Source organism: Lacerta agilis, chromosome 10, assembly GCF_009819535.1.
Source record: "Lacerta agilis isolate rLacAgi1 chromosome 10, rLacAgi1.pri, whole genome shotgun sequence".
Lineage (NCBI taxonomy): Eukaryota > Metazoa > Chordata > Lepidosauria > Squamata > Lacertidae > Lacerta > Lacerta agilis.
This window is the reverse complement of record NC_046321.1, coordinates 54,996,025-55,011,718: the sequence shown is the minus strand read 5'-3', so window position 1 is coordinate 55,011,718 and position 15,694 is coordinate 54,996,025. Positions and strand designations below refer to the sequence as shown.

The 15,694-nt window shown below is 43.7% G+C and overlaps 1 protein-coding gene across 1 annotated transcript; it reads right to left on the bottom strand.

Annotated features, from left to right (window-relative positions):
- Positions 1 to 2,931: 2,931 nt before the first annotated feature.
- On the bottom strand, positions 2,932 to 15,249 carry LMOD2 (leiomodin 2). The gene is given in 12 exon segments (XM_033162560.1): positions 2,932 to 3,358; positions 6,776 to 6,870; positions 6,873 to 7,084; positions 7,086 to 7,146; positions 7,149 to 7,199; positions 7,202 to 7,261; positions 7,264 to 7,527; positions 7,530 to 7,638; positions 7,640 to 7,764; positions 7,767 to 7,941; positions 7,944 to 8,210; positions 14,624 to 15,249. Coding segments are annotated over 11 exon segments (1,686 nt in total). The 5' UTR covers positions 14,897 to 15,249; the 3' UTR covers positions 2,932 to 3,358; positions 6,776 to 6,781.
- Between the last annotated feature and the right edge of the window lie 445 nt (positions 15,250 to 15,694).

Genomic DNA, 15,694 nt, shown 5'->3' with positions numbered 1-15,694 from the left:
AGGTTTTTTTTTTTAATGTTTCAAGTTTTACTATGTTTTTTATATGTTGGAAACTGCCCAGAGTGGCTGGGGCAACCCAGTCAGATGGGCAGGGTATAAATAATACAATAATTATTATTATGGAATAGGACGCCCCTATTTTCTTTGGAGAAACGTTGGATGGTATGCACTTCTCAAACGCTTGCAAGAATTACCTTGGTGGTGTGAAGTGCTTTTGACATTAGTAGTATATATTTACTGAGGAACGTTGGCTCCCAGTACGTTTCCGAGCACAATTCAAAGTGTTGGTGCTGACCTTTAAAGCCCTAAACGGCCTCGGTCCTGTATACCTGAAGGAGCGTCTCCACCCCCATCATTCAGCCCGGACACTGAGATCCAGCGCCGAGGGCCTTCTGCCGGTTCCCTCACTGCGAGAAGCAAAGCTACAGGGAACCAGGCAGAGGGCCTTTTCGGTAGTGGCGCCCGCCCTGTGGAACGCCCTCCCATCACAGGTCAAGGAGATAAACACTACCTGATATTCAGAAAATACCTGAAGGCAGCCCTTTTTAGGGAAGTTTTTAATGTGTGATATTTTTGTATCTGATTTTTGTTGGAAGCTGCCCAGAGTGGCTGGGGAAATCCAGCCAGATGGGCGGGGTACAAATAATAAATATTATTATTATTATTATTATTATATTATTATTATTATTCCTCGAGGGCTCTCACTGCAAGTGGCAGAGCCATAGTTACAGCACAACTGGGATGATGGTTGGATCACATTCTCTGTAAGTCAAACGGCAAATCCTAGGAAACTATTTTCCCTGTCCTCATGATGACTCAAGGGAATAGAATAGAACATGAAGCCAAGCTGGCATGCAGGCCCCAGGGAAAGTTTGCGCAGCTCAGATTCTCAGTTTCCTGTGCAGTTCCGAGAGAGATCTTGTTGACACAGCCCTCACCCTTTCTCTCCTCTTGACACAGCTTCTCCCCCTTTTGGAAAGTATCGTAGTGACTGCTGGGAAACGATCCCTATCCATGCTTTTCCTGACAGAAAATGAAGTGTTTTCCCTTCCCCACCTCATGCAATTCCGTTGGCAGAGAAAAAATGGAAGGATAACGGTTTCTGGGTCGCACTCTTGTGTTTTACTTCTCAGAGTTGTGTGTGGTGTAGTGTCGGATGCTGTTTGGTTGCCACTTTGAAGTGAGATTCAACCGCCTGCCTGGTCATCTTAGCCTTTGCCTCAGGTAGCAAAATGTTTTGGGAGCCCTCCAACAGCGTACGTGTTTTTCAGTCAGAACTTGGTGAAACTCAGTTCCGGCACCTCTCAGATGGTCGCCATTGCTATTTTAAGAGAAGGAGGTAGATGTTCATGGTGAGTTCCAACACCCCTTTTTTCTAGAAAAAGAGCATAGAGTATATTGAACCCTGAGCTTTGTGTTTTTTACTGGAATGACGACAGCATTCTAGGTTGTAGGGGTGACCACCCACTTCCCACAGCTTTGTTCACCTGCGTAACCAGTTTGAAATGTCCCTTATTGCTTCTGTGAGCTCAATCTGTTTTCTCTGGGGTGGTTTTTTTTTTTTTAAATCAGGTACAGAATGAATATTACGGTGTGATGTTTGTCATTGGCACGGCATGTGCTGTAGCAGCTTTGATTAGCCTGAATGGGCAGGATCTGATTCTTTTTCCTTCGGAATCTGGATCAACCCAAGCAGCACAGAATGTCTCAACGTCAAAACTGATTAACCTGTTGCCCTCCGCCTGGACTCCAGTTCCCACCAGCAGCTCCCCAGCCAGTGGCCAATGATAAGCAAAGTTAAGCACTGTTTTGGGGGGATGGGGTGGATGGATGTGGGGTACTCCCTGGTCCTGAATGGGGTAAGTGTGCCCCTGAAGGACCAAGTGCGCAGCCTGGGAGTCATTTTGGACTCATAGCTGTCCATGGAGTCACAGGTCAATTCTGTGTCCAGGGCAGCTGTCTACCATTATTTTATTTACCAATTAATATTAATTTTTTTAATTAATTATAATTATATTATATATAATTAAGATTAATATGAGAAATGCAAGCCCAGGTAAGTCTCCTTCAGATTTAGCTACTTGAAGTTCCATTAGTAAATCGCTCAATTCTCTGAGTTTCTGGTAAGCTTTAGCAGGTATCTTAGGAAAGCTATCAAGTCTTTTAAATAATGTGCTCTCTATAGCTTCTGTTGAACCGTAACAATCTTCAAGTCATTCCAGATCATTTTAAGGACCGATGTCCGGATAATTAATATTTATTCTAATTTGTTTGGCGTGTTCGGCAGACTCATTGCCAAGCCACTTGACTAAGAGATTCATCTCTTCACTGTATAATAAATTTAAATTTTAATATAAATTAAATAATAATATGACATTATTTACCACCTGCCCGCGGACTGTTTCGCCAGAGTGGTGCATGCTCTGGTTATCTCCTGCTGGACTACTGCAATGCGGTTCTACGTGGGGCTACCTTTGAAGGTGACTCAGAAACTACAACTAATCCAGAATGAGGCAGCTAGACTGGTGACTAGGAGTGGCCACTGGGTCCATATAACACCAGTCCTAAGAATCTTCACTGGCTCCCAGTATGTTTCTGAGCACAATTCAAAGTGCTGGTGCTGTCCTTTAAAGCCCCAAATGGCCTCAGCCCGGTATACCTAAAGGAGCGTCTACTCTCCACCCCTATCTTTCAGCCCGGACACTGAGATCTAGCTCCATGGGGTAGGCAGCTCTCTTCAGTTGTATACCTTCTGCATATATCTGCCACAACAAGAAGAGAATTTCTAGCTTTTTTTCACAGGGTGATCGTATCAAATGAGTCCATCCAAAATCTCAGGTATATCAAGAATCATCTCCTGCTATTCCCAGATGCTCCATATCCCAACATAACTTAGTTAACAAACTCATGGCACTCTGGGACAAAGACTGTTTTTGTCACTTGAAAACCCAAACCACCTTTATTGTAAATTCACGAGGCAGACATCAAAAATAAAATGCACAGGTCACTGAACAATTCCTTCTCTGCATAAGGAACATGTTCTGGGAAGTGGTACTTGGTATCAACAGGAACATCTAAATAAACTATTTCTTCTTATAAATCTCATCAGATAAAAAAAAATGTACGTTCCATATTTACAAAGGAAAATGCTGATGCATCCTTAGAAGCGTTGCTTGATGGTTTAATCGGTCTCTGTTCATATTCAATATAAGAGTGCACTCTTGAAGCCATTTACATTAGTCTATAGAACCGCTGCAGAACAACTTGGTACCTTTCTCTTAACCATCATTAAACTCTCATCTCGGTCGTTTCCATTCCTGTTTCTTTGTTTTTCATCGCAGTGCTTCTGGGATTTCCACCTAAGAAAAAATAGGAGGAAAGTTTTGTTTTATTGATTTAGAAATATTAACTGGAAGGAACTAGGTCTAACTAGGATGGTCTAACTAGGAAAGAGTGAATATCTAATATATTGAATGGTTATGGGGTAGTAAAAATATTATCCATGACATTAATCAATTAAACAATAATCCATGGTTATTGTTTTTAATGTTTGACATTTTATTATGTCTTTATGTGTGTTGGAAGCCACTCAGAGTGGCTGGGGCAATCCAGCCAGATGGGTGGGGTATAAATAAAAAGTATTATTATTATTAGTAGTAGTAGTAGTAGTAGTAGTAGTATTACTGGAACACATAAGGAGAAAATGGTAGCCTACAAAGCTACTTTATCTGGTACCTACTAGACCTACCAGATATTAACCACGATTGGGTTTTGAAAAATCATTCCAGACAGATGTGTAAGGAATTCTCAAAATATTTTGTAAATTTCATATGCATGTTGGATTTCTTTGCCACATGCATTCTTATGAGGCAAAAGCCTACTGCATATCTTTCTACTGAAGGCAACTTTCCAGGAGCACATTCATTATTTCAGCTAGGCTGTCAATGGCCTACCTGAGTGCATGTACGCTATGCTCTGAAGCTTAGGGCATGGGTGGGGACTGGGGAGCCTGCGACCTTCCAGATGTTCTTGGACTCCAACCCCCATCAACCTAGACCAGTGTTTCCCAAACATGGGTCTCCAGGTGCTTTGGACTACAACTCCCATAACCCCTAGCCAGAAAGAGCAGTGGTCAGGGATGATGGGAAGTGTAGTCCAAAATATCTGGAGATCGAAGTTTGTTCTAGATCATTTGCCACGCTGGCTGGAGCTGATGGGAGTTGGAGTCCAACGACTATGGTTCTATGATTCTGACACCTGGAGGACAATAGTTTCCCCATCCTTGCCCTACCAATAAGTGATGACCAACTTTATGGAACCTGAGCATCTATGGGAAGGGTTTGCTCTTGGTCCCAGGCCAGTGGGTGGAGCCTCTGGGTGCCACTTATACAGCAGGTGGCAATTGATGACGTAACAGGCATATTCCCATGTCCACTTACAGGATTCTCCCACAAACTCACTAGTTAGTCTAAAAGCCTATTGTGGAAACAAAAGCACAAGAGAGGCGTGAGCTGAGTAAACTCTTCCTACCATACAGCTTGAGATATTACGCAAACATCTGGGACTGAGGGCCACTAGCATTTTTGAAACTGCAACAGCAGCTCAAGCTACCAATGCACAGCTCTCAGGCTCTGAGTTGGGTGGCCTTGTTCCCTATTTTACAAGAAGTGCTTCTCTATTTGAAGCGCTGCCCAGTTCAAAGATTTTTCTTTTTTAAAAAACCTAAGAAGGGAAGAACGGGCATTGAAATTGCCCACAAACAGCTTGTGGGAAGCAGAAGCAGATTGGGTGGGCACGCAGATCAGCTGGTCACAGTCTTATAGAAACTATTTCTAAATTTACCTCTCTGTGTTAAATGGAATGTAAGTCGAGTCACTGTTAGCTCATAATTCCCCTTTGGGGGATTACACATAATGACTGGAGAATGTACAAAATTCAGCAGAGATATGTAGATTCACCAAAGCATGTTAGGGATTATGTCTCTTGACCCGGAACGGTGCACAATTCCCTCTTCGTGGAAGGATTCTGAACACATTCTGCACAATTGGCCGGCTGTTATGCACATTAGCTGCTCAAGTTATATTCCTCTTAATATATACAAATAATGTGTGTGTGTGTGTAGATACAGTGCTACCCAGGGTTACATACTTAATCCGTTCCAGGTTACAGTATGTAACCGACAAAAGGACGTAACCTGAACACTTCGTTCTGCGCATTGCGCAGACCAAAAAAACCGGAAATGTGAAAAACGCTCTGCGCATGCGCAAATCGTGCACGTGTCATTGATGCTCTTCTGGGTTAGCGGAGTTCGTAACCCGAAAAGTACGCAACCCGAAGCGTACGTAACCCGAGGTACGACTGTAACTAGATAGAGTAGATAGATAGATGAGGATAGATGATAGATAACAGATCGATATAGATGATAGCAGCACATGATTTTTACAAAAAGCCCTATCTTCTCCTCATTCTCCCCTTTTGTAATGCATAAGTGGCCACCCTGTCAAGAAGACCCCCACCCCAAACCCAACTATAATATTTCATCTTCTCTCTACTGGTCAGAAAACAGCCTGCTTTCTTTTCTTCAATGCTGAGCCTAGACACCTGGATTCGCTTCCACTCTGTTTTGTATTTCCCTGGCATCTCCAGATAGTAGGTAGGTAGAGAACCTTGTCTGAAATGCTGGAGTAGCCACTGTCAGTCAAAGTCGATAATACAGATTTCGCGTGCATGCACACGAAAGCTCATACCAAGAACAAACTCAGTTGGTCTCTAAGGTTGCTACTGGAAAGAATTTTCTATTTTGTTTCGACTATGGCAGACCCACACGGCTACCCACCTGTAACTGAATCAGATTTAGATGGCCTGACTTGCAACTTCCTGTGTTGTTCTTATGAGAAAGACTGGTCTCTGCATGAATGTTTGCCATGTCTGCTTTTCAGGGGTCTGTTTATACAGCTACCACTATACTATACTACACGTTTTCAACCAGATTAACTGTCGTGAAGTTCCTTCTACCCCTCAGACTCACTTAGGAATTGAAACTGGTTAAAACAATGAAGCAGGGCTCCCCCCCCCCCCCGCCGGCACCTCTTTTTCTTTTCTTTTTCTAGAAAAATAGCCCTGCAAAGAAACAAACTTTAAAAGTGCTGGAGAATTGTTATTTATTTGCAGCAGCACTGTAGTTACTTGTGATGACCAACAGGCCAGTTCCAAGTTTCCAGGGACCCTTAGGCAAAAGGATATTACTGAAAGGGGTGTTTTTTCAGAGCTTGGTCAGGCAATACTTTAAAAAAAAAAAAAAAAAAAACATCCATGGCTCACATCTTGATTTTCATGTGCATGTTGTTTGAATAGATAATTGGGAATGGTTTTAAACTGAGACCTAAAAGAAAAAAGATACAAATTGAGACAATTAATGTGTTGTATTTCTTTTAATGCTGTTAGAAATTTTTCTTGAATATTATGCAGTGATCATCTTACTTTGTAGTTTAACTTAAGGTGTGGGGGAATAAAGAAAACCTCATGCTACTTTCTAAACAAAATATATGGCTGGATCTACACTAATCTGAAAAAACCGCTATTAAACCGCTATAAAATAGAGCTCTCAAACGCAATTTCTCATTGGTGAAGATTGTTGCTCTACAGCTCCCTCTAAACCGGTCACATTTTTATAATGCATTTTTAACATTATAACTCACCAGCGTAGATTAGTCCTATCTTGTACCTGTGAGATGTGTTCCTAAATCTGCATCAGCTTTGGAATGAAGACACTTACCCCGCCTCAGCTGTTCATGCTACTTGCACGAATTGCATCCATTAGGTCACTATGAACGGATCTCACTGGAGTAGAAGGTCGGGTGGAGGGACGGAGCCTTCCTCTGACTTCTTGTCTGGGACTGATTTTAATGAATTTTTTATTTCTTTCAAGATCTCATTCTCATTTTTTTTTGCTCTCTTGCCTTTCTTCTTTTTCTGCTTATTTTTGCGGGGCCTTCTTGGCCTTTCCTGTTGTTTGATAACCTCTGCAATATTTCTGGTTGGTGCCTTCTTTTCGGGAGCTATTTGAGGTGGGGGGGGTGGGGGGAGGGGGTGGTGGGGGAGGAGGAGGAGATGGAGGCTGGTTTTTAACAGAAGGAACCTTCTTAGGACCCTTGGAGAGGAACAGGGCGAATTTCTTGGAGAAGAGGGTGGATTTGAATAGATGAGACTTTCCTAGCAACCTTCGGAGAGGACCAAGGTGAACTTCGAGGAGATGAATAGGCGAAGAACCAGGAGTTACTTTTTTGCAAGCTTTGGTCTTTGGATTGATGGCTCCATCCCCGCTGGCCTCTAGCTGTCTTTGCTCCTGCATCCGTTTCTGCCTTTGCTTATCCATGTTTCTTGTCAGGATGCTCGTCATGCTTATCCTTGGTCCTGCAAGCTCAAAGTGATACCCCAGTTTCACAATAGTAGTATTGTCCTTCAGGAGTTTGACAATGTCCATTTCAACCTGGCTGCCCATGATATGCCTTTGGTTGTGGAACCGCATTCCGTCAAAACCTTGTTGTTCTGCAAAGCCCTCATGATAGCAAGTATTCCTTTGCCCGTGATGAAATTGGAATCCAGATTCAGATTTGAGATGTGCTGGTTCACTTTTAACAATGCCGGCAATAGCCATTGCGGCATTGTCGTCCGCATGGGTGTTGGCCAAGCTAAAGGTCTTGACCACAGTGTTGTTCTTGAGGGCCTGCGCAAAATGTGTCAGCATCTGTGGTGTGATGTTTCAATGTTGTTTAGGTTGACTTCCGTGGTGTCGGGATCATTGTTCCTGACTTTTTCCAGGGCATCTTCAATCACCGTTGGATTTCCACATGGGTGCATGGCACCCACCCTGCAGCCCAGATCTTCAGTATTCTTTTCACTATGGCCATTTGTAACCATTTCATTTGCATTCTTGCCACTTTTTTTAGTTTAATGCTGAGCGAACTTCTTCTTTTTTCGGTGTCTGCAACATTTTTACATGCTTCAGCAGGTTTCTTTTCCTCACCGTCGTCTGCACCACTTTCGTCTCCAGCGTCGTCATTGTCTTCTTCTTCCTCCTCTTCCTCCTTGTCCTCCTCTTCTTCATCTTCTTCAGTGAATGCCTCTTCAGAAACTTCGCTGTTACTTTCCGTGAAATATTCTTCATTGATTTCTTCTGATCCATCTTCATCATCTTCTTGTTTAGATTCCTAAAAAGGAACAGAGGTTCAGTGACTGTCAAAATAAAAACATACTTTATATCCTAAGGGTTCTCAGTGTTTTTTAGGGAGACACCCTGGGCTTTTCCAGATGCTCAGTTTGTCAAGTAACATAATGCGCCATTATTTTCATTCATTTCATGAGGCCCAGGCATCATTCCTCAAAAGAGCGTGTTTTTTTCCATCAAAAAACATCTCATGTAAAATATCTCACTACTTTGTGGACTGTCTCAATTTGTAAAGTTATGGTTATAGACACCCATTTGAGAATGTCCACAGCATCACAGTGGGCAAGAAATGCATGATCTGATATTATTGTCCCCCTGTGATCAAGGAGGGGAACAGTAATGTTGGGGAAAGGGGCATACATGAAAAACTGGCATACACCAGGAAGGCCAAACTTGTTTTGCTGGTCAAAAGAAAACCCAGGGCACTTTCCTGAGTAGAAATAACATACAAGTTCTCGTCTTGGGATGGAGGGACAGATACACAGACAACACCGGCCTAATGTGGATAAAGACTCTTCACCAAAAGACAACTATTGGCTTGCGGGGGTTTGTTTAAATTCTGGTCACCCTACAGTATGACGGACCACAAACTAAGAACAAATATTCACCCCACCCTGCAAAAAAAAAAAAAAAAATGACAGCATGACCATCTCAGGGTCACACTGGCTAAGCAAACATTTGTTGAAGAGTGCTTAAACTGGGCAGCTACATGGGTCTGCAATCTTTGTTGATACCATAGCATGCAAGTAGAGGTTTTTAACCTCTTCAGCATCACACTATTTGCCCCACAAAGCTGCTATTTGCAGTAAACAGCACCGCTGGGGAAAACAGTAGCGCAGGGGATGATTGTTTGGTTAGGAAACATCACAAGGAGGAAAAATGACAAACACACCCATTTTATTTTGTTTTTGCTGTTCTGAATCACCACAAAGAAGTGGCCAGTGCTATGCTACTTAGCCTCATTTCTTATTTTCTAAACTCTGTGGCCCATACTACAGTTGCCAGCAATAGCTGCGTTGCAGTCAGTGACTGGGACTGAATAACAAGTAAAAGTCCTAGCAACGCTAGAAAGAATTGTGGGACTCTTGATCCATTTGGACTGCAAAGAGAGGACTCCATTGCTGCTTTTTGACCTGTCAGTGGTGCATTTTGGAGGAAGAGGTGTCCTAAGTCACCCTTCTCTCTTGATGCTGGTTATGCCTGTCGGAAACATGACAACAGGAAGAAACAGAGAGAGGAAGGACTGGATGGGATATGGCAGTTTCAAACAGACCCGCTTCATTCCCCCTAGTATCCATTCCACTACTTCTTTTGGTGCATGGCTGAGTGGGGGAGAAACCAGAGCTCTGCTCAGCCCTTCTGGAATCTTCCGCACGTGGGGCCACTGCCTATTGTGCAAGTGGATTGTGCAGTAAATGTTTGCAGCTAAAATTACAATAATATAATTGTGCTTGAAACAGAGGGCGGTTTCAGAGAGAAGTGCCAATCAGCCTCAAGTGTAGGCTGAAATTAAGCATAGCATTAACTGTGCTTGTACCTTCCCAGATAAAAACTTAAATGATCGTTGCTATTTGGGTACAATATATTGCGCTACAGAGCTCTGAATCCTTGTTGCATCCCCATCTTTACTTTAGGTTACAGTGTTATTCATCGCTATTTGTTACCTTGGAGAAGCTGCATGGCAAAACTATAGTAACCCCTTGACTGCATACCAGCACCCTGGTCTGCAGAGCTTGGATACATTCCTCTAGCTGGGTTCCGATAAGCGCCAATCAAGGAGTGAGATAATTCCATGGCAGCCAACGGAATGATGCTGCTTTGCCCTGGTAGAGAATGTGGCTGTATCAGTTCAGTGGTAAATATAGCCCTATAATCTGTATACTGCTAGGAATTTTATTCCCCTCCTTGGTTTGTTTTTCACCGCGCTGCTCTACAAAAACAAGGGATTATGTTTCAAAAGAAGCAGAGGCACGTCTGAGAAAAATGACTACCTCAAAGGAACTGCGTGGCTCAGCAGTTGCCAAAACACTCTCGTATATAATTTTGTGAAATACCTTTCATTTAGTCCGGTCTTCACTTCTTTGTAAGTTACTTTGCCTGCCAGGAAGGAAAGAACTCCCAGGCGGGTTGCTGAGAGAAGAAACGGAAGTTCCCAGCTGAGAGGTGGGAAGGTCCACTCCTTTTTGTGTGAAATAAGGGACGCGGCGCTGTGGTCTAAACCACAGAGCCTAGGGCTTGCTGATCGGAAGGTCGGCAGTTCGAATCCCCACGATGGGGTGAGCGCCCGTTGATCGGTCCCAGCTCCTGCCCACCTAGCAGTTCAAAAGCACGTCAAAGTGCAAGTAGATAAATAGGTACCACTCCGGCGGGGAAGGTAAACGGTGTTTCCATGCGCTGCTCTAGTTCACCAGAAGCAGCTTAGTCATGCTGGCCACATGACCCGGAAGCTGTCTGCGGACAAACGCCGGCTCCCTCGGCCTATAGAGCGAGATGAGCACTACAACCCCAGAGTCATCCGCGACTGGACTTAACGGTCAGGGGTACCTTTACCTTTTAAGGGTTAAGATATATCCTTCATAGAGGGCTCTGTATTTTATTTCTCCCTCCCTCCCTCCTATTTTCTTTCCTTCCTTCCTTCCTTCCTTCTTTTCTTTTCTTCTCTATTTTTATTTAGATTACTTTGAAGAAGAGTTTGGATTTGATATCCCGCTTTATCACTACTCGAAGGAGTTTCAAAGCGGCAAACATTCTCCTTTCCCTTCCTCCCCCACAACAAACACTCTGTGAAGTGAGTGGGGCTGAGAGACTTCAAAGAAGTGTGACTGGCCCAAGGTCACCCAGCAGCTGCATGTGGAGGAGCGGAGACACAAATCCGGTTCCCCAGATTACGAGTCTACCGCTCTTAACCACTACACCACACTGGCTCTCTCTTTGGTTTTTATTGTATTCTATGTTGAAAACTTTCAACAGAAACTCAGATAAAGAAATAATAAGTTTACTTTGCCTACCCAGGTAAGACTTTCCCCCTTGTGACTATTCATAACAGCCAGAATGATTTGGTAGATGGAATATGGGCCCAATACACATCCTTTTCAATAAATTAAAAGCAAATATAGATCAAACTGTTACTTTTTGTTTGCTCTGTGATGTTTTGATTGTGATGCATTTATGTGTGTTTCATGAATTCTTTGTAAATGTTGTGACAATGATTTGTTCTTTTATAAATAAGCCTTCACTATATGAGGAGAGTGGATTTAAAAATCTCCTCAGCCCTGAACAGACTGGCAATTAAACTAATTCTTAGCTTTAATTGTGTAAAATTAGACTGATAGCTCAAACTTGAATATTTTTTTCAACCAATGCAGGATATTGTTAATTTGGAAAATATATTTTCATTTTGTGCCTAAGATAATTCTTTAAAGACCATTATTGCCTGCTAATGTATGGGGACTGGGATCCAGCAAATACATAATGCATCGAATCATAAACTACAGTTAAAGGATTAAGGCTGTGATTCTACATTTATTTTCTAGGAGCAAGCACCACTGAACTCAGTAGGGCTTAGATTTTAGTATACATGTATAGGATTGCCTTGCAAAAATGAACCATTGGATTAAGTAGTCCTTTTCCCAATGCTGAGCCTAGGGCTTGCCGATCAGAAGGTTGGCAGTTCAAATCCCCGTGATGGGGGGAGCTCCCATTGTTCGCTCCCTGCTCCTGCCCACTTAGCAGTTCGAAAGCATGTCAAAAGTGCAAGTAGATAAATAGGTACCGCTCTGGCGGGAAGGTAAACAGCGTTTCCTTGCACTGCTCTGGTTCGCCAGAAGCAGCTTAGTCATGCTGGCCACATGACCTGGAAGCTTTCTGCGGACAAACGCCGGCTCCCTCGGCCTATAGAGCGAGATGAGCGCCACAACCGCAGAGTCGTCGGCTACTGGACCTAACGGTCAGGGGTACCTTTACCTTTAACTTATACAACAAAGGCTGCTGCGCATCCTTCAGAAATCTCTATGGGCACAATCCTGTCAACGTTAGGCACTTTCAAGTTTTTCATGTCTCAGTGGAAGTGTTTTGCATTTGCTTATTTCCTCCCCGCCCCTACTGCAATCAAAGGGACATAAAAGTTACTCAAGCCTGTCTCAATCATTCCCATTAGTTTCCGCCCAGCCACAGGCTCCACCCTTCGCTCTCCACAGCAAAATGCCCTTGAAAGCCCCTTGAGATTTTGAAGCTGTTTGTGATGGGCTTTCTATTGAACAGAACAAAGGGAAGAGGCCCAAAGTAGGAATGGAACTAGTTGCGGAATTCAAGACCATGGCCAATGACTATAAAGAATTTTGTACTGTACATGAAATATGCTATTGAAACCTGCAGTTTGAGCTATACCAGGGGTTGGCAAACTTACCAGGCCTCGGGCCGGTTCCTCCAGCGCCGATCGTGTGGCAGGCTGGAGGGCGGGGGAGCGCATGCCCATACGAGTGCGCACACGCTATTTCTGGCACACTTCCGGGTCAGTGGAGCACCGGAAATAGCTTGTGCACATGCGTAGGGGCCTCCTCAGACTCGGAAGTGCATCAGAAATGATGCTTGCACATGCGCACCAGAAGTGGGCAGCCGCACCGGTAAGAGCAGGTGGTGGCAGTGGTCGCCGCGGGCCGGATAACTGAGTCCCTCAGGCCTTATCCGGCCCACGGACCTTTGTTTGGGGACCCCTGAGCTATACATTTAAGCCCAATCAAATAGTCAAATCCTCCTGGGATTCTGCCATCCCTTCCTCATAGATAGACTGGTCACATTTTAAAATGATCGCTCATTGTAAGTTAGGTCCTGTTGAATGCAAATACTTAAAAAAAAATATGTTACTGGTTTTAACAGGCTTCCTCAACCTTGGCCCTCCAGATGCTTTGAGACTACAATTCCCAATATCCCTGACCACTGGTCCTGCTAGCTAGGGATCATGGGAGTTGTAGGCCAAAAACATCTGGGGGCCGAGTTTGAGAAAGCCAGGGTTATAGCATAATGTTTTCGGATTGACTGAATTTTTTTAAAAAAATTATCTTTCCTCCAACTGAAGGAAATGCAGCTGAGAACAATGATGTACAAAAAAACACACACCTTGCAAACAACAAAGTAGCATATCAGGGAGGTTGTTTCTAGTTTAGCCCTCACTTGGTTCTGCTGGTTTTCTACAAGTATGTATTTTGAAAAGCTGGAAACCATTTTAAAAATGTGTTTATGGTATCAAGATACCATCTCAGAAGCCCGCTGCCATTGTTAATATGTACGTCAATCAACTCTCCTTCAACAAAAGTGAATTTTCACTGACACTCTACAGAGATGAGGAACCGCCGACCTTCCATGTGTTGTTGGAACACAACTCCCATCATCCTTGACTATGCTGGCCAGACTTCAGGAGGCCCTCAGCACAGTTCGGCCACTATCAATGCCTTCACCACCACCACCCCTCATGTTGCCACTGGACATCCCAATTCCTTTTGCGGTGGCAGTTTCACCCTCCTCCTCTGCTCTATCCTGTCACCTTCCCTTCTTGTTGTTCACTTGTGACAGTGGTGGTGGCACTGGCAGATTTTCTGCCACCTCCTCAGCACCTGGGTTGTTATTATAATTATTTAATAAATTTGTATACCACCCTATATGCCAAAAAAGGCCCTTCTCAGGGCCTGCAATTCAGGCTAGAAGAATGCCTACCCTGCTGCTTTTAAAAATACAGGTGATATTCAAAAAATTAGAATATCGTGGGAAAATTCATTTATGTCAGGAATTCAACTTAAAAGGTGAAACTAACATGAGATAGACATATAAAGCAAGAGATGTCAAGCCTTTATTTGTCATAATTGTGATGATTGTGGCGTACAGCTGATGAAAACCCCCAATTCACAATCTCAGAAAATCAGAATTTCCACGATATTCTAATTTTTTTGAGTATCACCTGTAAATAAAATGCTAAGTTATAAAGTTCTTCTAACCACTGCGGCAAACTGGTAGTGGTGCATTCACACCCAGAATGTCTGGTTCTGAGAAGAAGGGAACTCTTATCCCTTGCTCTGGCACACCATGGAGGTGGGGAGTTATGGTAGATGGCTTTCCAGCCACTCATATTGGTTCCCAAGTGTTGCCCGCAGCACCACCACCTGGGCCTAGCAGTGAGGCAGGTTGGATCATTGAGGGGCTCTTGGCCAGTGCCCAACCTGGCCAACTCCTGCTACCTGCGCTGATGCTGGCTGGAGAAGATAGGAGTTCTGCATTTCTCTAATAAATACTTCCCCCATTCATCAATTAGTTAAGCAAGCATTGTGGGAGAAATACAGTTTGAGCAAGAACAGAAAATGAGAAGAAGTATTTCTGGGACACAGTTCAAAGCATTTTTGAGCCTACCTGTTCACACGCCCCCATCCTCTCTTTTTCCAGTAGTTTCCTGGTCTCCCTTTCCCAATAGGCCATTAGTGCCTCCCGGCTGAAAGTCCCCGTTGGAGTTTTCTCCGTGAGACTTTTTTGCCTGTGTCCCACCGGAAGGTTTCGGTCAGGCTCAATGTCCTCGAGCTCTCTCTCCAACTCCTTCAGCTCCTCATCGGTCAGAGAAGCCAGGAGCTCATCTTCATCTAGCTCCTCGTATTTACTAAGCTCTCGCCTGTAGCCGAAGGTAGACATGGTCCCTTCTGTCGTTAGGCTGGTGCAAATCTGAAACGGCAATGCAGCATTCACGGAAAGCTTGAATCGAGGCGTCTGTATCTGATTTGGCCAGCAACTGTTTCCCCCGAGTGGCTGCGGCACCCTTTAAAAAGTGTTCCTAGGGGATTGCGACAATGTGCGGAAGGATGAAAGCATGCTCTGTTTTAAGCATCAGACGTCAGAGAGAGCAAGAGAGTCGAACAGAAGGAATGTCCCAACACCAGTGTCTGGTCGTCTCTTAAACACAGGGATTATTGACATACTGACCATGACCATATTTAGCGTAGCATGATACAAGGAAAATGTATATTCATCGGCATACTTTGTGGCCAGGAGGATGGTAAGAAAGAAAACAGGCACGCTTACAAAGACCTCGTGTTGACTCCACAACAGAGAGTGGATGAATAAAGAAGATTTAACTTCTGTAGGCTTAGTGTCTTTCCAAAGGGGGACAAAATATTTTCGCAGCTGTTCAGAAATGCCCCCCCTTATTTTCATGGTTTTCAGGAGGGAGGTTGGCAGGAGAAGGAGCTGTAACTTTGTCGGGATTTGTTATCTCCAGGAATGTAACAAAGCCAGGAGGATACACATTCCCAAGATTGTGGACTGTGCCGCTCAGCTTATGTCCTTCATGTTTTAAATAATTAGATAAGGAGGACAATAATGAAACCCTTTCAATTAAAACAAAACAAAACCTTGAACCTAGCTATAATATTAGCTTTATTATCCCAAAGATTTTTCAAGGTATGAGGGCAAAACCAAAAACCTCTTACTCTC